The following is a 24,547-nucleotide window of genomic DNA, read 5'->3' on the forward strand; positions in this document are numbered from 1 at the left end:
TTTAAAAATAAAAGGCGGGGACAATTTGTGAGAGACCAAAATCCAAAATGGCTGCTGTGGAAATGAACTTGTTAATGGTTTGACCTACAATGATGCACAATACAATGGGCGGGCCATACTTTTTTTTTTTTTTGAAAATCAATCGAGTGGGGTGTCTAAAATATGTGTTTTTTTGTGGGGAATTCAAATATGGGATTATTTTTCTAATCGGATAATTCCTTCAAAATGGCCGATTTGACCATTTTTCACCCCTTGGCCATACATGGATGCCAACATGTATCTGAAGGAAATCCTAACATGCAAGGTGTCTAAATGATGTGTTTCTTAATGGGGAATTCAAATATGAGGTAATTTTTTGGGATAGGATAAATATAACCTGCATAATTTTGGATTTCAAAATGGCTGATTTTACCATTTGAACCCATTGGTATTGTATTACAAAATTGCAAAGATAAAAAATATATGCTGCTCCCTAAGCACCTCCGAGGTGAAGAACTTAATCAACACCCCCTTGGAGGTTCTCGACTGGCCTTGCCACACACATGGTACCAGTCCCCTCTCAGTCATGTACCAGCCAGCCCCCTCTCAGTCATGTACCACCCAGTCCCCTCTCAGTCATGTACCAGCCTCCTCTCAGTCATGTATACCAGTCCCTTCTCAGTCCTGTATACCAGCCCCCTCTCAGTCATGTACCAGCCCCCTCTGAGTCATGTATACCAGCCCCCTCTCAGTCATCTGCCAGCCCCCTCTCAGTCATGTACCAGCCCCCTCTCAGTCATGTACCAGCCCCCTCTCAGTCATGTACCAGCCCCCTCTCAGTCATGTACCACAGCCCCCCTCTCAGTCATGTACCACCAGCCCCCTCTCAGTCATGTACCACCAGCCCCCTCTGTCATGTACCAGCCCCCTCCCAGTCATGTATACCAGCCCCCTCTCAGTCATGTATACCAGCCCCCTCTCAGTCATGTACCAGCCCCCTCTCAGTCATGTACCAGCCCCCCTCTCAGTCATGTACCACAGCCCCCCTCTCAGTCATGTACCACAGCCCCATCTCAGTCATGTACCAGCCCCCTCTCAGTCATGTACCACAGCCCCCGCTCAGTCATGTACCAGCCCCCTCTCAGTCATGTACCACAGACCCCTCTCAGTCATGTACCAGCCCCCTCTCAGTCATGTACCAGCCCCCTCTCAGTCATGTACCACAGCTCCCTCTCAGTCATGTATCAGCCCCCTCTCAGTCATGTACCACAGCCCCCTCTCAGTCATGTACCAGCCCCCTCTCTGTCATGTACCAGCCCCCTCTCAGTCATGGTTACCAGCCCCCTCTCAGTCATGGTTACCAGCCCCCTCTCAGTCATGTACCACAGCCCCCTCTTAGTCATGTACCAGCCCCCTCTCAGTCATGTACCAGCCCCCTCTCAGTCATGTACCAGCCCCCTCTCAGTCATGTACCAGCCCCCTCTCAGTCATGTACCACAGCCCCATCTCAGTCACGTACCAGCCCCCCTCTCAGTCATGTACCACACGACTGGCGGGGGGGGGGGGTGCTTAGTAAGAGATGTGATTGGGCCAGCCCAGTGTCAGTCCGTACCAATGGGCCGCTGTCCCAGCATTGTAGTGGGCCGGTCGTTGACCAAACTTTTTTATAAAAAAAAAAGATTTTATCAAATTATAACGGCCCAAAGATGCGTCTGCCCACCGGGAAAATGCCCGGTATGCCAGATGGCCAGTCCAGGCCTGGTGATGATACATGATGGTACGTGATGATATGTGACTGTACATGGTACATTAACATGAACACATTAGTTCATATTCCATTTTATTTTATTCCACCTTTTTATTATCTGTCTGTTAATGTTGCATTGAAAACGACCAAAGCAAATTCCTTGTATGTGAAAACTACTTGGCAATAAAGTAGAAAAAACCTTTCTGATTCTGATTCGGATGATGGTACGTGATGGTACATGGATTTATTTTATTTTATTTGCCTTGTATGTCGTGCTGCTCAGAGGCAGTATGAGGTGTATAGGGTGGAGGTGGTGTAGGTGGGTGATTGGGAGTGATGAAAGGTAGCCATAAGGAGAAAACTAAACAAAGGAATATCTGGGAGCAGTCAAATACTATGTAACACATCTTGTTTCCTCAATAAAAATAAATAAATAAATAAGAATGACAGAGGTATTTCCCATTGGAACACACATCCTGCCATAAACCTAAGAGAACTGTTTGGGGGCGCCATTAGATGGCATTCTCGCCAGGGGTCGCTATAACAGTACATATTATGTGCGACTGCAAAAACAAACAGAGCCCCAGACTGAATAATCATTCGGCTCATAGGGACGTCGCTGCACTATATCCTTCGTACGAGGTCTCCATACAGCCAGCTTATATTTTGTATCCAGAAATTAATGCCGGAGGCAATTAGCTTAATGGAATGAACTGAAATGACGCACTACTACTACATGATAATGCGCGCGCAGTGCACATGGCCATGCAGGGTGAACACAGCAGGTTTGGTGACTTTGTGTATGACCTTTTCGGAAAGAGAGCTAATCCCGCGCTATAATAGACTCCGCTGCCGATATGGAAAACTGCTGCTCCGTTATCTCGGTTGTCTTGGAGACCATCAGAGCACGGGGCTGGTGGAGATGCTTCGTTATTAAAGGGGGAGTGGGCCAAGTGTACGTGTGTGTGTTGGAAAACGGTTATTTCTGTCCAAAGTGTCACTCAGAAATACTTCATGTTCCATGCTCCTGTGGATGAAGTGAATACCTTGCGTTTTGGCCTTCAAAGCACAGGTATAATTCTTCTCAGTGGCTCGTTGTGAAATAATTTTGAAGTTATTGGAAAAGGCCCTGAGAGAAGTATAGTTGCATGTGCACAGTGCGTAATTTTCTAATTTAAACTGCATTCTTGCAACAATTATGAAAAATGACAACAGCTAGCAATAGGCCAGATAGACTAGCCTACATGGTTCACATGCGAGAGCAATTAATTCCAATGACAACAACATTTCTGAGGCCTAAATGTTTTCCTCTATTGAAACTGAATATGCCATGGAACGAAATCAGGCCTGAATGACAAGCCATTCCCATAAGAGGCTTATGTGCCTATCTTTTGAAATAGAAAAAAAGGCTGTCAGGCTCGCTGTGTTTAATTATTATCACTATTTGTAGGCTAATCATTGTTGTCTTTACAAGTCATCACGAGTCGTGTAGGCGTATCATGTTATCGCATTTTTGTTATTCAGCGATAAACATTACAAGCAGATTTCAAAATTGTTGTCTACAATCAACCGTGATTGTTGATAAATATGAATGTTGATACATTTCAGTAAGTCTATTACAATTTTAGTTTAATGATAAAAAAAAACACGTCAGTTTAATAAGCGAGAGGGGGAATCTGCCCCCCTATTGCACGTGGAGCACAAGAGGACAGGTTTAATCAGACAGATACGCATCATATCACTGTGATGTATGCTTAATATAGCATGTATTGATATGGAAAGTGTGTGTGTACCAATGGCCCGGCCAATAAACTCTGTAAAGCCAAATGGAGCCGATATTTGCTCCACCAGGGGAGTGCGAAAAACGTGTACATTTTTCTCATTCCCTGCGCCTATCTGTCTCTATCAACCTGCGGGATCTACCCCGCCCCCGAGACCCCCCCCCCCACACACACACACACGCGCGCGCGCACACACACACACACACACACACACACACACACACACACACACACACACACACACACACACACACACACACACACACACACACACACACACACACACACACACACACACACACACACACACCAAATGATGCATTAGATGCATTGAATGTATTTGTTGTGCAAGTTTGAAAAGGCGGCGATAATCTGGGAGAGAGAGATAAGGAAGACCAATTTATTCAGCAGCACTTTGGACCCCGCTTCCAGCCACGGTCGGTGCTGACACCCCCAGCAGTTTGCTGATAACGATTAGGCCATTTATTATCTTCACAGAGAACAAAGATTGCCTGGTGCCGATGAAATATTACCCCTGGTAATAATCACCACAAGAAGGGCCTTGGTATCTAAATGCAGTAGGCTATGCATGTGGTTATAATAATAATATCCCTGCCACCGAGCGCCGTGCACACACAACATCTCAGAAAATAAACGTACATATATTGTTGTTGTGCTTTTGATATAGGCTAATGATAAAAAAATTATACTGGTCACAGTAAACAACAACAACAAAAATACATTATCATCATCATCATCATCATCATCATCATCATCATCATCATCATCATCATCATCATCATCATCATCATCATTATTATTATTATTATTATCATTGTTGTTGTTGTTATTACGTTAATTGTTTTATTGCGTTAAATTGCCTGATTATAACCCCTTTTTGTATTAATTTATATAATTAATTTGGGATTAGTCTAAAATGTTGATTCTCTATTTAACCTTTTGTGGATTCATGCAAAGTGTTTCTTTTATACGTCGTGTAGGCGAATCTGTTGTTCTTCTGACGGTCTCTGTTGTCAGATTGCTATCTGTACCCTGTTCTGTCCGCGAGACAGATCACAAGGTCCGCTACCCATAGTTGTAAAGGTAATTTTACACTATAATTAATTCCTTATACAATTAATTATACTCTTAATTATTCGCATTATATCTGTCTGTGTAAGATATTCATATATTATATCGTGCGAGTTTAGGCGACCTGTGGCTGTGGCCTTTACCAAAAAGTCGTCATCCAAGAAGACAACGCAGAAGATAGGCCCAATAATGACCAAGAATCATCTATAAAATAGCTAATCTTTTGAGAAGAATAATCATCATTTAGGAGGAAACTTGGAAGATCAGATCAGGAAATGACAACCTCAAGGCAGACAGGAGAAAGTGTCAAAATAAACTAAATATAAGATTTTGGTCCATGAACCGTTTTGCACGTTTTTTCTTGAAGCTTGCCTTTTTCTTATCACGTGTATCAAGAATAAATGCTAACCTGGTACATCGTTGTACTTTATTTAATCTTGCTTAAAACTGGTTGTATAGTTTTTAAAGCAGTTTTACACAGTCATTATGTTTTTTTTTAATAATCTGAGGTCATAATTCGTTCTTTATGTGGACACACATGGGGATACCACTTTATTTGAACTCTTATTTGAAATAAATTCCACGTGAAATATCTATATTTCATTCAGTTCTAACTTCTATCCTGGTTTGCGAGACCTTGTGACTGACTTAACGTTGGCTCTTTGCAGCAAACGTCATCGCCTATATACACTCCGCATCTTTGGTATTGCACTGGTGGTTTTAAACATTGAAATTAATGCAATTAATTCAGTCAGAGTTCACTTTCTTTCTTTGCTTTATCCAAGCTTTGCTCTCTGCTCTTTTTGTGTGTGTGCACTCTAGGGGACACGGGCTCGGGACGCAGCGGCCCTCGCACCCGCTGCACCTGCTTGGCTTCAACGCAGCGCACGAGCCCAGGTCGCGTGCAGGAGATTTGAGGGCTTTGCATGTTTTAAAAGTTGTTGTTAATGTGTGGGATGGAGATGGGGGGGGGGGGGGGGGGGGGTCAATAAGGGGAACAGTATTTCAATTCTTGAACACATTAACGAAGTGGGCGGGGCTGGAATTCATTAGGTATAGTATAGGCTATTGAATCATCATCGGACCTTTCATCCGTTCTCCAAGTCTTAAGAGCAATAAGAGCGCACGGTGTTCCACTAACCAAACATACTAGTCTTTAACCTATGCATAATAAACCACTGGGTGAAAGACTTCTATAAACTACAATTGATTATAGGCATATAAGCACGTCAGTTCAAGTGATACTAAATTGAAATGGGTGATATTGATTTTTTTTTAACATGGTTGCAGCCATACTCGGTTATCATACTTATTTAACATGTCTTACCAATGAACACGGCTATATTGACTCTGTAATATAGGTTATGATGATGTCGGTCCTGACGACTCCTGAGTGCCCAGTAACCAGTGCCACGACCCGGAAGACAGGACACCACCGGCTGACGTGCCGTTACGCTGCTCTGTGGCTGCGCCTGCAGCCTCTCATATTGTTGGAGCCCCCCCCCCCCCCATATTCATATAGAGGGGAGAAAGAGGGAGAGAGGTCGCGAGCTCCCAGCTAAAACCTGCCAGAGCTCTTTCGAGACGGAGCAACATTTGTCCAGATATTATTATTGCCTCGACAGCATCTCATGACCGCTGGCGTGCGGATACCTTCTTCTCCCCGCATCCACCGTGTTTGCATTCGGAGCTCGAGGAAGTTGAGCAGCAGGGAGGGTCTGCGCTGCGCGAGACGGCGAGGACCGATGTTTTAGTTCAACTGATGGACTCACTTTCTCAATGCTGTCTCAGCAAACAGTGCTGCAGCCGGAGACGATTCCCCTCATAGACACCCACTCATCATTAAGCTAGTATACTACTATGACACCTGCGTGACCACGAGCGGTAAGTGAATCTGGGCTATTGCCAGGAATGTGCACGACTTGTTTTATTTTTTAACCATTGAAAATGTTGAATAGCTATTCAAAGATGGCATATTTCAATCGAATCGCCGCAGTTTTAATGACACATTTTTTCTTATTCTGTGAAATCGCGTATAGCCTAACCTATAGGCATGCTATAGTTTCCACGCAAATGCCTCTGATATGTGTTTTAGTAGGCAAATGGTTATGCTTGATCAGTTCATTGCAACCGTATTATTTTTTCTTTATTTGTCTTTTTATTATTAGTATTGTATTATTATTGCTACTTTGTCGCAATAATATTATTCATGTATATTATTCATTCAACACATAATCTGATAAAGATCTAGATTCTTGGCACAAAACAGGTTTCATCAACTTGTCGGTTAGTTCTCTCTCAACACAGAGGAAAGATATATATTTGTCATGATATATCATAAAGGTTGCTATAATGCAAATAACGCACGCACGCACACGCACGCACACGCACACACACGCGCACACACACACACACACACACACACACACACACCTACACACACACACACACACACACACACACACACACACACACACACACACACACACATACACACACACACACACACACACACACACACACACACACACACACACACACACACACACACACACACACAGGAGGAGCAATAGAAAATATCGTTTCGGGTATTTCTTTCAGCCCACAGATTTAAGTCATTACGGAGAAAACCTGGAGAAAAGTCGCCGGTGACAAAGTGTTGAAATCTGGCATAAAAAAATAAACGATTCGCGCATTGTCGTTTCTTATTATATAGACTAATAGTCTACTATACAGGACACAGCTTATATAGGCTTTCAAAATAAAATAATTAATAAATACATTGAAAAAAATCCCCACCAAGCAAATCAAGTCTATCGGCTAAAATACGATTTATATGTTGCCATGGACACGATGCTTATCTGCAGAAAATACCTCAATTGCGGATTAGGCATACTGTAACATGAGCATGGTATTGGCGACAAAGTATCCAATTGTTACGCTTTAAAATGCATAATGACACGAACAGTCCTCTTTCATCAGTAAAAGAGCTGTCACGTCACTACAATAGAGAAATATTATAGAGACAAACAAAGGCGGGCGGTATTTATTACCTGAAACTATAGCTCAAGAATCACAAACACCATTAGCCTATACTTTTGTAACACAAACATTTTTGCCACTTTCTGGCATAATCATATACGCCTTATAATGTAGGCTATAAACTCGTGGGTGTGTATATTATAACGCTCACATCCCCTCATTAGCATGGACATTAAAATAGAAATAGCGTTATAACTCGGTATAAATCGCAGTGCCAGTGAGTTGCATAGCCCCTATAGCGTCCGTTATGATGACCTCCCTTCCCTGCCTCGGTCCCGCAGGCCGCAGCCCTCAGTGCCCTGGCTCTGCCTAATTAGCCGTGAGTAAAGGACAATAATGCTTCAGCTGGTTTCTGTCATTCTCTTTTCTCTGGCTCTGCTTATCTTCACAAGCCCCTCTGTGGCGCTTCTCACTACCCCCAACACGTGCGAGCGCGCACACGCACGCACGCACGCACGCACGCACCAGCACCACCACTCCGGACAATAATAGATGGCCATGCCCAGACAGGTAGATAACACCAATCCGTTTAATAACAGCGTGGATTGGAATGATAATCTTGTTGTTCATTAGATGCCGTGGCTGCACCGTGATACAGTCGTTGCATACAATACAATTTTCACACAGTGCGCTGCGCACATGCAGTGCGAGGGGTTGTAAGAGTGTTTAGTGTTCTCTACTAAGAGGGCTTATATAGGATAGCATCCCCATGCTAGACAATGGTGCTGTGTCCTTGAGAAAGACAGAGGGAAGACCCCCCTACTCTCTCCAACGCGCCCTGCTTTCACTCCCATCCTTTGTTCCAGCACATACAAATGGGATTAATGAAGGTATAAATTACAGAGGGCTAAATCCTGCTGAGTAATCCATTTGGCAAACATGCAAACAACAATGGACATGGTGCAGGAGCTAGCTTAGAGCTTGAGCCACTGTCCCAGACATATGATTAGTACATCCAGGGCACATAAGCACATTGGCTAACTGCTAGCATGTATAGTGCATGGGCAACGATGCCCGTTCACTTTTGTCAGTTTCTTTCAAAAGCAGTTGTTTTACCATTGGCCGAAGATCATAACTGATCAGAATATCATGGAAACTGTTTTCTGCCCAGACAAATCTCGTGTTTTTTTCGACAGCATTGTAAACTGGTCCACTATATCTCGTCAATATATGTATATTTTGCATTGTATACAACATTCACTTCAATACAATTGCCAATTGAAATACATAAATGCTCAGCCTTTCTTAAGGAAGGTGTGTCCTCACTCCACCTGCCCTGTATACAGCTCCTCCTCCGTGGAATGTCAGCTATTCAGGTGGTCAGCCCCCTGTGCTACGACCCCACATGCACCAATTTGTTGATTTTAGGAGTTGACAAGCTCAAAGAACTGAGCTCATCAAGCCACTGCCCATGGGCAACATGCCAGTAATTTAATGACTGACACACACACACACACGCACACACACACACGCGCGCGCACACACACACACACACACACACACACACACACACACACACACACACACACACACACACACACACACACACACACACACACTGCATAGGGTCACGGTATGGGCGGCGCCGGCGTGGCAGCATCAAATAAATCAGGGAATAAATACAGAATTCTCAAACTGATTCCATTCAACTTTTTAATAGGCCTAAATATGTGGGGGTTTTTAGAGACTTTTTTGGACTAGGATTACGAAGTTCCTGCGCTGATATACCCCCTCTTTTTCCTCGCTGTCTTTGATTCTGTGACGTCATATCGCGGCGTCAGAGAGTCGGCCAGTCTGGGCCTCGAGCTCCTTCCAATTATTCCCTGTCAATCACACACACACACACACACACACACACACACACACACACACACACACACACACACACACACACACACACGCGCGCGCACGCACGCACACACTTTTTACGCGCACGGATTGTCATTTAACGCATGCATCGTTGCTAATGCTGCATGCGGTAAGAAAGAACAGAAAATAATACATTTCTGTTCGTGGCACCTAATTGCCTTTTCAACTTAATAACCTTTTATTAATGTGCATTTGTATGTCTATATCTTCACATAAATCAAATGACCCCTAACAATAATAAAATAAAATCATCACATACATAAAATGTCCATATAAAGGCCCAAAAGCGTGACGCTTTATAGCAGAGACATCGTGTCTGCCTGCCTGGTACTTCGTGCCATTAGATGATTGAGGACATTGAAGGAGACTTGTTGATGGTCGCCAGTTGGTTTTGATACTATAATACGCCCCATATCTGCACCACCGAGTGAGAAAAGAGGCGCTATTCGTATGCAAACCACGTTTGATCGTTCCGTCTCGAGACAAAACCACTGTTTTCACAAGAGGAATGTCCTGGCTTCTAATTAAAGACAATTAGTCGCCCACAACAATGGGCCCACTTTTAGACTCATAAATCGGCTCCTCCTCTGTTAGTTTTAGAGGTGCTAAGAACGTTGTTCATTTACATAGAACCAGTGTGTGAAAAACAACACTTGAAATGACTGATTTGTAGCCTGTATAGGCTATTGTAAAATATTTTTATGTAATCGTATTATTATTATGTAAACTATAGATTGACATGCCTCCAAATTAGGCATTGTCAACTAATTCAGATTTGGAATTCAAAACATTAGACAGAGCCATGTCTGATCACTGTTTAAAAAAACAAACAAAGTATGCCTATTTCTTTCTGCAAAGAACCACTTGAAGTAAGGCTGAAGTAGGTAAATACACGTCACTTTATTCAGGAGACTATGTTCAAGTAATGGGCAGCCATATATTGTGTAGATTGAATCCCCCTCCAGCCTATATTTGATGTCTTTAGGCCGAACTGCTAGTAAAAAGGGACATTATCAGGGGGCAATTGCTCATTCAATGTAAGCTTCATGGGGAGAAAAGACCCCGGAGAAATTACACTGCTGATTGATAAGTCTTTTAGTTTTTCGGTGCAGGGAATTACTGTTTCGAATGGAAATTGAAAGAGTGCAGCGATCTATGAGCCAATTGTAGCGGGGCTGCTCTGTGATTGGCTCTAGGGGTCCACGGCTAGACCCGGGCCCCGCCCCCGCGCGCTTGATCTGGGAGTTTAGTGGCGCCAGCCGCAGTGTACACACTTCATTAATGAGCGCGCCTGAGCACCACACGGATCACAAGGTTCACAGATTCAACTTGTATTTGAACAGCTGATTGCAATAGCAAGATCGACATTTCAACAGGTAGGCAATTGCCTTTGCAGAAGAAACATTTGGCTTCGATGGAATAAATGATCGGAATGCACTGCTATAGGACATAGAGGCTGTTGTAATTCATTTTTTTATTCGTTAATTATTTTGTTTAATTGTGTGAAGACATGTTTATGCCAAGGCCTTCATCAGCAGTGGATGAATGAAAAGCTGGAGCTGCCACGGCGTTTTACTTTGAAATAACATTTTATTTTTTTGGTCAGATTTTTGTCTCACTATACAGGTAAACGGAAGAGACCACGCGGGTATAGGATTGTATTTGACAAGTAAGCAGGATTCCACACCACTCAACGTCAAAGTTCGGGACTACACAGGTTCGGAGAGGGGTGACACGGAGCTTTTAAAAACAACTTTTATTGCGAGGTAAAGATACAGCCTCTATATCGTATAGCGAAGTGGGAGAGAAGGCCATCTGAAGTCATGGAGGTCGCAGCGGCCGATCAGTCTCGGTGGATGGCGCATCACCACGCCGTGCTCAACGGTCAGCACCCGGACTCCCACCACCACAGCCTCGGCCACAACTACATGGAGCCAATGGCGCCGCTTTTGCCCCAGGACGAGGTGGACATGTTTCTGAACCACTTGGACTCTCAGGGGAACCCTTACTACACCAACTCCCGGGCCAGGGTCACGTACAGCCAGGCACACGGTAAGATGCGCGGCACAGCCTTGTGACACGCTCTCTTTATTTTCAATGTGAAGAGAGGTTGTCCGTATAGCGTTGAAAATACACATACAATATTTTTTGTTATTTTCTGCAAGCCTTTAAATCATCACAAGATATTGTTCAAATGAGTGAGGCCGCGCGTGTGTTTTAGTGTATTTACTTGGGTACTGACTGAGGGGTAATACATGGAATACCTACTTATCTTAATATCACATAACCATGTCGTGCTTATCACACGAATTGTGTTCTGTAAATATATTAAAATGTGTTCTCGGGGCCGATGCTGATGGGGCACGGCAATAATCTATCAGATGACAGCGAGAGGAAGGGGAAGTATGTCATTGAACCCCTCTGTGTTCGGGGCAGGGGCTTCTCGGGCGGGAGAGGGAGAGAGAGAGAGACTTCCCGGATATAAAATCAAAACCTCAAATTTACCATCAATCTCTAGTCCGAAATCTCCAGCCAGTGGAGCGATAGCGCGGACAGCAGCCGAGAGGATCCGCTTTTAACGTTTGCAGCCGTTAGGCCTTGATTTCGCACTTGTGTTTCGTCTGAGCTATCTCTAAATATACAGGCGTTGATTTATATATTTATCTATTTTATTTTCCTCTAAGGCCATTTAGCTTTTTTTTTTTTAAATTTTTATATTCAATGTCGGGCTCTAGTAGTTTGGAATACTCAACAGGTGAGGCTTGGTAGAGTGGTGGCAACTCGCTGCACATGCGTAAAATGTGAAAATTAAAATTATATTTTTTATTTTCAGCTCGCCTCACTGGGAACCAGGTTTGCCGACCACACCTCATCCACAGCCCCGGCATTCCGTGGCTCGATCCCGGGAAGGCAGCCCTCTCCGCTGCCCACCACCATAACGCATGGGCGGTCAGCCACTTCAGCAAACCCAGCCTGCATCCCGCTAGCTCCGGCTACCCGTGCAACAGCAGCTCGAGCTCGGCCCCGGTCTCCTCGCTCACCTCGGCGTCCCACTCCAGCCCGCACCTCTACAGTTTCCCTCCTACACCTCCGAAGGACGTGTCTCCCGACCCGGGCCCTACGTCTCCGACGTCCACCTCGACGCGAATGGACGAGAAAGAGTCTCTCAAGTACCAAGTGCCGCTGATGGACGGGATGATGAAAATGGAGAGTTGTAGTCCGCTCCGCAGCAGCCTCGCCTCGATGAACGCTCAGACGCCCGCCACGCACCACCCCATCCCGACATACCCGACATATTCTCTCCCGACGCCCCACGACTACGGCGGCAGCCTGTTCCACCCGGGCAGCCTGCTCGGTGGATCCTCGTCGAGCTTTACGCCCAAATGTAAAAGCAAAGCCCGATCGTGCTCAGGTGAGTTTTATATTCAAAATTCGACTATTTTTAATAGCCTATATGGTATACCGATATTTTTTAAATGACTGGCCGAGGGAAAAGTTACAGATTATTATTATTTGTTTTTTAATAAATAAATAAATTTATCAGCACATTACTCATAGACAAATAGTCTTTGAGATCGAGTTTGTGATATCAGTAGTCTTCTTAATGCTGATGTCACCTTTTGAAAGTATGAGTTGTTTCACTAGTAAGTGTTTCTAAAGGGTCACTTGACAGGGGCTGTACTTTCCATATCAGGTTTTTTCGCCCACGGCGATTCTCTTCTCCACAACCTGTCTCAACAGCTCTTATCTCTGGCCCATCACCTCGTCGCCACTTGTATACACCATCTACTTAAAAGGGTCACTTAGAAGGAATTTAACATAACACGACTAATCAGGGTCAAATATTTACTAAGGTTAATATCCAGAGACAACTTGAACATGATTAAACGTTTTGTGTCCAGGATAAATGACGCGGGAAGGAGGCTGGCTCGATTAAGAATTAATTAAACTTAGCGAATTACTATAGTTTACCTGTTGTTTATCAGGGTTTATAAAGTGTGTGTGACTAATCCACATTTTCTACCACAATAACCAAAAAGTTGCACATACCACGTTGCAACAACATGATTTTATGTTTCTGGGAAGAAGGAAAAAAAACATTCAAACGTCTATTTGTCGTGACTCAGTCAGGTGAGGCCCATGAGGCTCGGATTTATGCTTCTTTGAGCCTGGGCTTGTTCTTTTAAAATGTGGCCATTTATTGCGCTTAAAATACAAGAGTCACGACGCTCTCTGGCTCCTGCCATATCCTGTCTACCTCCGAGTGAACAAATCACGACCTCCACGTACCCCCCCGCCCACCGCTCTCCCCAACACTAACAAAGCACCGCTGGGACGCGGCGTAACAGGCGACAGAGCCCCGCTGTTTGTGTTTTTAAGTAGCCTGTGGCCTTGGCCTAGTGCACCGCGACGGAGGCAAGGTAGACCTGCGTTTCAAATCAAAGTGTATTTTAATAAGACTCGCGTTATATGTCATTTCTAGGTTCGAGGCCCAGCCATAATGTATATTGTTGAAAAGGGGATAGTTTTTTTTAATGATGAAAACGCCACTTAATAATGGTCCGGTGGCAGGCGACCAATGCTGGATTGAATGTTGTTGGAAGACATTTGGACTTCATGCCTTGCCATTAGTGAGACTTTTGAAAAAACTACTCTCACCGATGCTATAATTTCCATACAGTCCACTGGTGTCCAATTTTCCAGTGTGTTGTGATTCAGGTAGATGGAACATTAGCAATTTGTGACATATCCTAATGTAATTATATATTTATTGATATCCTGCATTGTTGTCCCAGGGCCTGTTAATACCCACAGAGAATACTCTTTATGTTTGATAACACAGATGACTGCTAGCCATTGTAACAAAGAGAAATGTTACACAGTGACATTTAAAAGAAGCTGGCCTGCAGGCTTAACCTGAATTAGTAACACAAACACACCAGCCGTGCCATTAAAACAGGCTCTTCTTATCTGTCAGAGAGCTTGTGTCCAGTGCCAGGAACTGTGATTGATTGTTGTATAAAATGTCACGATAACATTTAGGCCGTCAGCAAATACTTTACAGCAGTGTGGCTTCCTGTAAAACTCAAACCAAATCTCCTCACTCACCTTCACCTCTATTCTCTAAAGCTAGTACCCCTAACCCTCCTCTCTCTCTCTTTCTCTTCATATACTTTGGGCTTCCTTTTGCCCCTGGCTTTTCAAGATTTGTGGGAAGAAGAAGAAAAACACGTGCACAATACTTTATTCATTGCTATTGCGTATTTGAGATGTTAATGATCTCACATTGATATGGCCTATAATGCTGGATATTAGCATGGAGGGGGTGTGGTGGTGGGTGGGGGTGTGTGTAAGAGACCAGGCAGACTTTCAGCAAGGCACTTCAAAAGGAGCGTTGCCATTGTTCAGGCCAGATCCCATTCTGGAGTCAGGGTGGGACTGTGTGGGTGTCGCTGACATTATAATGGGAATAATAGCACGATGCTCCAGGGACAAGAGGGAGACATGAATTAAATGAATTGGTGGGTTTAAGCAACGGCCCATTTGAACGCAGTGAAACCTGCCTGTGAGAGGAGAGGGTGGGGGGAACGCCTATACTGCTATTAAAGCAGCTGCCTAGAGGTATAAGTTGAGGAAAGGTGTGAAACTTGGAGGAGCTCAGCAGGAGGATCGAGTCTGGTCGCCACAACGGGTCACTCGCCACGGTTGTCGTTTCACAACAGTTTCAAAACAACCACACTGACCCGAATACTGTCTCACTGTTGTGACGCCCCAATGAGGGAGAGACCGGCACACACTAGATTTTCCTCAGAGATCACAACATTTAATACCACCACACACTTGTGTTTCCTTCCACGGCGTCCCGCTGCGCTGATGAATAATGGAGCCCTAATTTGATGGCGTGTCCCATTCATCTCATTGGACGCCTCTGGACACGTCCCTCTGGCTGCCGCTGGCCTCCCCACACTCTGGATCGGTTTACATGGAGGTGTCTGTGTCCGTGACAGACCAAGCAGTACAAATTACAGATTGGCCTTGGCCAACACACCTGTACTCTGATATGGACGTTGTCACCGCTTATCCTCCCTGGGCACGGTTTGATAGTGAAGGTTTCATGGTGAAGAGTGGTCATTTCATTCAGTAGCACGGTCCCCTGCTTCTGTGTGTTCGCCGTGTCATATAACCCCTGATCTATTGTGAATTTTTTAATTATATAAATGTCCCTTTGTCTTCCCCCTCAATTGAATTGTACGCAGAGGGCCGTGAGTGTGTGAACTGCGGCGCCACGTCGACCCCCCTCTGGCGACGGGATGGTACGGGCCACTACCTGTGCAACGCCTGCGGACTGTACCACAAGATGAACGGCCAGAACCGACCACTCATTAAGCCCAAACGCAGACTGGTGAGTCCCTCTCCACATCTGAGGCCCGGCCTCCCCAAATAATGAGCACAAAGCAGATGCCGGCAGGACAATTCCAGGAAAGTTATATTTTCCCTATGATCTTCCTGGAATTGTTTGTCCTCCTCACCCCCCGATGGTCCTCCTGCACGACCCATTACTATACTGCTACTATTGCCATTGTTCCTGCTATCATTATTGCTGGTACTTCTGATACGGTGGCTGATAGCGGTACCCATGCTGGTTTTGTAGCTTAGCATCTTGCTTGAGTAAGTCACTAGCAGCCTGGGGCCCAGCAGACTGGCTGCACCAATGTACATTATGATTATTTTTTTTTTAACATTATGTGCTTTGGTGTATTTAGTGTTTTGGATTTTTATTTATAATTAATGCATTACATTTTTATGGAAAGGAATTAACTATATGATTTAAGCAACATTAGCTTGGTTCTTGCCCCTACACACACACACACACACACACACACACACACACACACACACACACACACACACACACACACACACACACACACACATTCACACACCATCATTTTATTTAATTAATAGCTTTTTTGTGACACCTTTATACCTTATGGTTGATGGAATATGGGTGGATTTTATAATCTTTTTTTCGTATCCAAAAGTTGCCTTTCTACTAAACAAAATTCTAATCTAGGCTGAACTGACATTTTCTGAAGTAATACATTTGGATAAATTAAACACTTCATAGCCTACCATCGGTTACATTTAGTCAACACGTGAATGTTTTTCAAACGACACTGCTTAATATATGGTGCATCCAAATAGCACATCAGCAATAGCTAATTGAGAATAATTTTTTATTTTTATTTTTTAAGTCTGCAATAATACTTTTTATTCTCAATTATAGCTTGTGTGCGATTTTACGTTTGTTGGTTAGTTGGAAAAATTATGGAGATTTGACAAAGGGTCCCATCTTTTTAATTAGACCCAGGACAATATTAGGCTGCATGCGGAGGGTAACCTAACCTAGGCTACATCTAGGCCAATTGTCCCAGTGCAGCGTTAGCTTGTCATCTGACCTGACAGTGACAGGAACAATATCACACTGGAAGATATTTCGGATGGAGGTTTGAAAATGGTTACAATGTTTTCTCCATGGTCCCTTCTCCCTCTGAAAAGTCCACTAGGTCTACATTTTCCACCAGTCGGTCTGTGGCTGGAGCGTTGCATTTTGCACTCAAGTGTTTTCAGGGTTCTGTTCAAAGGGCATCCAGTTGTTTCCTATCCGGATATCTGTCCGGGCCAGATAAGGAAGCCAGGCTCCCGGGTGTTTCCTCATTCAACAAACCCACTGCGTTTTCTATGGTCCCCGGCAGGCCAGTCTAACATATACTGTAAAGAGATTATCACAACACTGTAGGACCCAGTTAGCTGTGTGTGAAGAGAACCAGCGTTCGGGGCGGGGATATGGTGGCGGGAGGGATTGGAAAATAAATGGATTTATGTCCTTCTCTTGTTTGTCTGCTGTTTTGGCACAATCTGTAATGGAATGCAACGTGTTTCAGCTGCTTTCTTTTTATTATTATATATTTTCTTTCCATTTTGTATGATGCCAGTAATTGCCAGTGTTGTTGTTTTTGAGTTCAATAAGTTGAGCCAACCTGGAATTAATTAAAAGAAAGACATGAATGTGTCTTTCAGTGCTTAGCCTGAGGGTAGTTGTATCTAAACCTAATGTTTCTTATTATGTGTGAAGAATTGATCTGTAATGGACACAAAGCACATTGCTGGGCAGGACAACGCAGTTTAAGATGCCTTGCTAGGATCCTTTAGGGTCCGGGAGCAAGGGTCAGTTTATACAATAGGCAGCCTAAGATATTCATAGACAACCCTGTCATGATAGTATATTATTATTAGCCTACTTTATTATTATTATTAACAAAAATGTATATGATAGGCTAATTATTGGTAGACTTGAATAACATTTTTATCATGTTTGTGGCACATGAATCACAGTAGTATATAATATGGATTTAAATAACTTAAGCTGTTTATGAGAGGCGGTCTGTCTGTGACGTTAAAATAGCCCTCATTAATTGACTAGTGGTTAGAATAAAATGATTTCCTTTGCAGTCTTGTTTAGGTTACAGGAAAGTCGAAATTTTTCCAGTGTTAGGATTCAAACGAGCCAAATACACAGATAGACCTCCCCTGGTAGTAGCCCAGTGTCTCTCCAAACAGATCATCAATAAGTTAAAAAAGACACAATTCAGAGAGGATTCAATATCAGAAATCATGTAAAATTCTGTGTTGCGGTGACCTTTTTACGACCAGTTCAAGATAAACATTTGAACGCGTTTATTGAAACTGCGTCTCTCTCTCTCTCTCCCTCCTCCAGTCTGCCGCAAGGCGAGCTGGCACCTGCTGCGCTAACTGCCAGACCACCACGACCACCCTGTGGAGGCGCAACGGGAACGGAGACCCGGTCTGCAACGCCTGCGGCCTCTACTACAAACTGCACAACGTAAGTATCCCCACCGAGCATAGAAACCACACAGGGAACCGGTCAAGTGGGCGGACAGCTTGTGTGGAGTGAGAGACCGTGGCACGTAAAGCCTGCTCTTCCTGTCAAGCAGAACCCCTGACGCTCGTTGCTTCCCTTTATAATCCATCTTTGTTTCAATGGGGGGGGGGGGCGTTACTCCCCGGAGAGGCTGGAGGGCGGGACACTGCCATTCAGTGTAACGGCGTCAGTTAACATTAATGCGAATTTGTCTGAAAGTAGTCCTTTCAGCCCCGAAGGGGCATCCATCGCCATGCATTCATATCACTGTGAGGATTCTATTTGCTTTGAAATCAGACAAAAGTGTAAACCACCCGTGCCTTGCCTTTTAATGTGGCTGGCTATATTATGTAAATATAATTCACAATACTTTTCTCTTACATTTGTTTCATTGAGACCATTTGCTTATCATAAAAAAGTACACACTTTATTGAATATGCTGCCTATGGTTGGGAAACAGCAGCCATTTGCTATATAATAATGGTGTTTTTTTTGTCTGTGACTGCTCTACCAGACACGCAGGTAACCAACATGATTAGCTCTTTATACAGTCAAAGTAAAGCAGAGTGTTGACTTGTCTGGCATGCCTAACGTTCCCTCTCTCCACAGGTCAACAGACCCCTGACCATGAAGAAAGAAGGCATCCAGACGCGGAACCGCAAGATGTCCAGCAAGTCCAAGCGGGGCAAGCGGATCGGGGACGGCTTCGACGAGCTCTCCAAGTGCATGCACGACAAGTCTCCCTTCGGGGGGCCGCCGGGCCTCGCCAGTCACATGACCCACATGGCCCACCTGCCCCCCTTCAGCCACTCAGGACACATGCTGCCCACTCCTACGCCCATCCACCCCTCCTTCAGCCACCCCCACCACCACCACACCAACCGCTCACCGGTCTGGGCTGAGCCCCACTGAAGCCACCCCCACCCAACCCCCACCCCCCCCCCCCCCCACCCCACCCCTTCTCTGTCACGGAGGAGCTACGTTGCCATCAACACCACCTGGTCTTCTGTATGGCAGGAGATATACGGAGGTTGAATGGGATGGACTCTCTCGGTTGGACATCACGATGAAAGCCCCCCCCCCCCGCCTGCCCCTCCCCTCTGAGAAAACAAGGACGATGATAAGACGTTACAGAACTCTGTTTTCAGAGCCGATGCGGAGGGTATCGTAGGTATCTCCAAGTGAGTGAGAAGAACAGAGAACGCTCGTCGCTCTGTTGGCAAATTTTTTACTATGTCACTTTGGTACCCCTCTCTCCCTCTCTCTCTCTCTCTCTCTCTCTCACTCCTGGCATCTGAAACGGAAGACTTGCGAGAGGCATTGAAAGAACCACTGTGTTCACCTCCTCGCTGTCTCGTCGTGTGCTGAGATTACGCGGTCCTGCTATTGTCCGGACAGACAGATTGTGTAGCGTTGTAGAAAATGGCCGAGCTAAATGACAGCAGCCTTGCTCCACTGTTTACGGACCGGTCAAATTCAAACCACAATACCCACAAGCCACTGCTCCCCTCACATGCTGGATTGTACACCACCACGATCTTCACCTGTTTTTAATAATTGACTTTTATGGAGAAAAGAGAACCCATGCGCAATTAAATAGAGTGTTTATAAACGCTTAATTGCTATACTTGTTGTTATATTTGATGTTATAATAATTATTGTTACGATAATTTATTTTCACTCTTATAGCTTTCTTCAAAGACATGTGGATACTGTTACAGTTTTAATTTCATGCTTATTATGTATAAAAAAAAAAAAAAAAAAAAAGGACTAGATGAAATGTTCCTGAGCTGTATGTTTTTATCATTTTTCCATCTCACAAAAATAAAGGAAATAAAGTTTAATACTGAAGCAAACAATATAGCTGCATTAATTTAGTGTCTCTCTCTCTCTCTCTCTCTCTCTCTCTCTCTCTCTCTCTCTCTCTCTCTCTCTCTCTCTCTCTCTCTCTCTCATTTTTATCTGTCTCATACTCTCCTCCTTTGTCTCTCTTTCAATCTCTCTCACTCCATCCTCTCTGTCTCCTATACACACACACACATGCACAAGTACGCATGCACCCGCAGTCCCACACATGCATGCGCACAGAGCATCAGACTGAATTCTTGCCTTAACGAAGAAGTCTCGATAAATCATAAGTGCTATCAGATGTATTAAGGGAGCCTCTGTGATCCTTAGAGCGTGGTAATGCGTTGGTTAGGCTCCTCCTCTATGTGATGCGGTGCTGTTTAGAGAAGAGGCCTCTTTGTGGAGCCGAGGCCCCGGGCTGGACCACTGTGCCCCAGACAGCAGGCTCCAGAGCCAGGGCCAGCAGAGAGGGCTCCCACACACACACACACACACACACACACACACACACACACACACACACACACACACACACACACACACACACACACACACACACACACACACACACACATTCCCCGCAAGTTCCCTAAAAGGACTTACATCCATGAAAACAAATATTTAGGTGTTCAAGTCATTATATTCCTCTTTTTTTAGATGGAGAATGGACAGTGCATGTGCCTATATTGTCTTTGCTGATACAACAGGGAGTCAGTACTTTGGGCTGAGACAGGGTTAGGGTGAGATGGTCCCAGTGGGATCTGATCCCAGGCCAGCAAACGTGGTTTCAGAGGTAGGGGTCTTGACCACCACACCACCCTGCGGTGTCTCTCTCCTCTCTCTGGGCCGCGGTTCCCTGTCTCTCTCCTCTCTCTGGGCCGTGGTGCCCTGTCTCTCTCCTCTCTCTGGGCTGCGGTGATTGTGAGAGTGAGAGGAAGGGCAGGGGGTCTTTAGTGGGAGAGTAAAAGAGGAAGGAAAGGCAATCAGGCGACCCAGTGAGCAAACATGTGGGGGGCTGTTTGGACCCCGTGCACACAGATGTGAACACAGCTGAGAACTTCAGGAAGCAGCCCTTGGTTCTCTCTGTCTCTGTCTCTCTCTCACCCATCTCTCTCTCTCTCTCTCTCTCTCTCTCTCTCTCTCTGTCTGTCTGTCTGTCTGTCTGTCTGTCTGTCTGTCTGTCTGTCTGTCTGTCTGTCTGTGTGTATCTCTCTCTGTGTGTCTCTCACATCTATCTATCTATCTATCTATCTATCTATCTATCTATCTATCTATCTATCTATCTATCTATCTATCTATCTATCTATCTATCTATCTATCTATCTATCTATCTATCTATCTATCTATCTATCTATCTATCTATCTATCTATCTGCTACTCTCCCCTCTCAGTCTCTTGTCTTACTCCGTCCTCTCTAGTTGACCTCCTATTTGAACCATTACAGTAAAGTAGAGGAACTGAGGAAACGCTGAACAGAGCCAGCTACTAATGAGTCTGCTCGATTAGGGCCAATTTCAGGTCATCATCACTGCCCTTGTACACCCAAAGCACAGCCATCCAAAGGGCTAAAACAGACTTCTAACGCTCCCTGAACCCTCCGCCCGCTCACATCTGCCTGGCCAGTGTGTAGCTTCCTCTGCTCAAGTTGCATAAGGGGTTTAGTTGGCTGAAATAGGTGATGTTATGTGGTATCTAATGTAGTAGGCTAGCCGTTGTAGGGTTTATGTATTATGTAGTATCCTACTAGCCCCTATCAACTCCGGTCACGCACATGCTTCCAATGTGTAGCCTACTGCAGGGTATGTTCAGAGTGGGATCCCCTGATCTCTGAATGCCATGCAGTGAAAATATAACACGGAACTGCCAGCAGGCAGTCTAGCCGTCTGCGTGCAGCTGAGCATTGTTGTGTGCTGTGGGCCGAGGACGGCGGTGGGCCGCGTATCAGACCAGACCCCGACTGCAGCCAGAGAGCCTGCATGGCTGAGCTTGGCTCGGCTCCCAGAGCACGAGAGAGGGGGAGCGGGAGAGAGGGCCAGCTCTCTTCAATGAGGCCCTCCAGAGGGGAGGAGGAGCCCTCCCAGAAATAATACAGCAGGCTGCCAGGCCAGCAGCTCCACCACCGACTGCTCCAGCCTCAACACACGCATCCATGCACACACACACACACGCACGCACGCTCATATGCACACGTCGTACACATATTGTATGGCTGACAAAGCCGCTCATGTATCTAGACAGAGGCAGTGTGTGTGTGTGTGTGTGTGTGTGTGTGTGTGGAGGAGGGGCTCATCTCTGTTTCACTCACCAGCCCTGAATAGGCACAAGGTACAGAGCAGGTCGTGCTTCTCTTGAAGCGATTGTCTGGGTGCTTGGCACATCATTTATAGTCAACATACACTACTGTTGTGCTGTTTTCTACCTGAGGAGATTCATATAGCCTGTTATAGGACACGCTTTTATCATCAAAATACTTTTTACTCAAGAAGAATGTTATTTGTAATCGGTTATAATTTATAAAAAAATATCAATTGAAAGTGACAATGTGTCTTTAAAAAAAAGTGTATTACAGTAATGGAAAATCAAGTTGTGGAGCGAGTACAGAGAACATAGTGTTGTGTCTCACCAGACCATTTGAGGACAGAGCAGCGCAGTTGAGCGGTGTGTTGAAGCTTTCTGTACACTTTGCTCCTGAATTAATTATTAATTGCAACGGAAAAAGACACACTGTCGCTTTAAAATGTAGTGAAGTTGGAATAAGCATAAAATTACAGAGTTAAAATGAACACAGTTGTTCATAAAAAAAGAAATACCCAAGTACATTGTTAGTTAAAAATGTTAACCGTTTTGTGCATATTAGACTCCCTCATTAAATCAAATCAATCACGAGCAGACCAACTGAAGAAGGGAAGAAAGAAAGGAACATACAAACAAACAAAAAACTAACAAACAAATAAAAAAAATGTGTACAAATAAATTGATAATATTTATTATATTATTATAATAATAATAATTAGTTTCATGGTCTTGCAGATAATTAAATTTAGGGGATGGTATCATTTTTATCATATCAACAAAGTTTGTATGGTGTCTGTCTGTACATTTCATGTCATTGTCATACTCATCTCTGAAAATAAAAACAATTTAACGTAGGAGTGAGTACTTTAAGTAATTCAAAGTAAGTAAATTAGTAAGTCATTTGTCAAATAGAGATAAAGTACACAGCAAAAAAAAAACGAAAACAGTATTACTCAGTAAACAGTACAGTGACCAGAACAGACATTATATTTACTAGAGGTGTAATCAGAAGATTAATTAGTTGTACTAGTTATAAGTTAGATACGTTAGAATAATACTCTTAGTAGTAGTTATTATAACAACACTTTTAGCTGTCAGCTGTATGGCATGTAAAACTGAACATGGCATCCCTGTCAGATAATAAACTCTATGAGACACTAGAAGAACCTTAAAACGTATGGACAATCTCCACCATCAGGGTGGTAAACTATGCTGCATGATCCAGACCCAGAGGAAATATCTCCTTAGTTGAGTGTGTGTGTGCGTGTGTGTGTGCAGAGTGGGGGGTCGAACACCTATCAGAGCATTGACACGTTTACAACCTCGACCTGGAACTTCATGTTTCATCGCTCCTTCCAAAGTACTTTATTTACATATTTTAAGCGAGATCGGGCTGCTCTGTCCCTCCCTTCTCGTTTCTCTCTCTCTCTCCGTCCTCATCCCCCTCTTCCCTGTCTGGGTTCTCTATATCACTGTCATCCCGCCTCTTCTATAACACTGTCATCCCGTCTCTTTGTTCATCTTCCTCCTCCTCTCCTCCTCCTCCTCCTCTCCTCTCCTCGTCCTCCTCCTCATCCTTCTCGTCCTCCTCGTCCTCTTCCTCCTTCTCCTTCTCTTCCTCCTCCTCCCCCTCTCCTCGTCCTCCTCGTCCTCTTCCTCCTCGTCCTCCTTCTCTTCTTCCTCCTCTTCCTCGTCTCTCCCTCTCCCTCCGTCTGCCTATTTGTTTTTCCATCAAATTGAATTAGCAGAATCAAAAGGTGCCTCAGCTTCCCCTCGACAGAGTGGAGTTAGGGAGAGACGCAGAGAAGATGAAAGGAAGTGGAGCCCGGTTCAGATGCAGGTCTCATTGGTATGTGTGTGTGTGTGTGTGTGTGTGTGTGTGTGTGTGTGTGTGTGTGTGTGTGTGTGTGTGTGTGTGTGTGTGTGTGTGTGTGTGTGTGTGTGTGTGTG

At 44.6% G+C, this 24,547-nt stretch overlaps 1 protein-coding gene across 3 annotated transcripts; it reads left to right on the plus strand.

Moving 5' to 3' along the window:
* Window positions 1-6,135: 6,135 nt before the first annotated feature.
* On the plus strand, window positions 6,136-20,307 carry gata2a (GATA binding protein 2a). Of its 3 annotated transcripts, none has more exons than XM_084316069.1 (6): window positions 6,136-6,483; window positions 11,117-11,562; window positions 12,344-12,921; window positions 15,755-15,913; window positions 18,290-18,415; window positions 19,064-20,307. In XM_084316069.1, the coding sequence occupies exons 2-6, from the start codon at window positions 11,334-11,336 to the stop codon at window positions 19,364-19,366; spliced, it is 1,395 nt and encodes a 464-aa protein (XP_084172195.1). In that variant the 5' UTR covers window positions 6,136-6,483; window positions 11,117-11,333; the 3' UTR covers window positions 19,367-20,307. The 3 variants fall into 3 exon arrangements, with proteins under 3 accessions (XP_084172195.1, XP_084172196.1, XP_084172194.1); XM_084316070.1 differs by lacking the exon at window positions 6,136-6,483 and adding an exon at window positions 10,753-10,886 and having other exon boundaries at window positions 12,344-12,922; window positions 15,768-15,913; XM_084316068.1 differs by lacking the exon at window positions 6,136-6,483 and adding an exon at window positions 10,753-10,886.
* Window positions 20,308-24,547: the final 4,240 nt, after the last annotated feature.

This window comes from Notolepis coatsorum (assembly GCF_963971535.1).
Source record: "Notolepis coatsorum genome assembly, chromosome: 6".
Taxonomy (NCBI): domain Eukaryota; kingdom Metazoa; phylum Chordata; class Actinopteri; order Aulopiformes; family Paralepididae; genus Notolepis; species Notolepis coatsorum.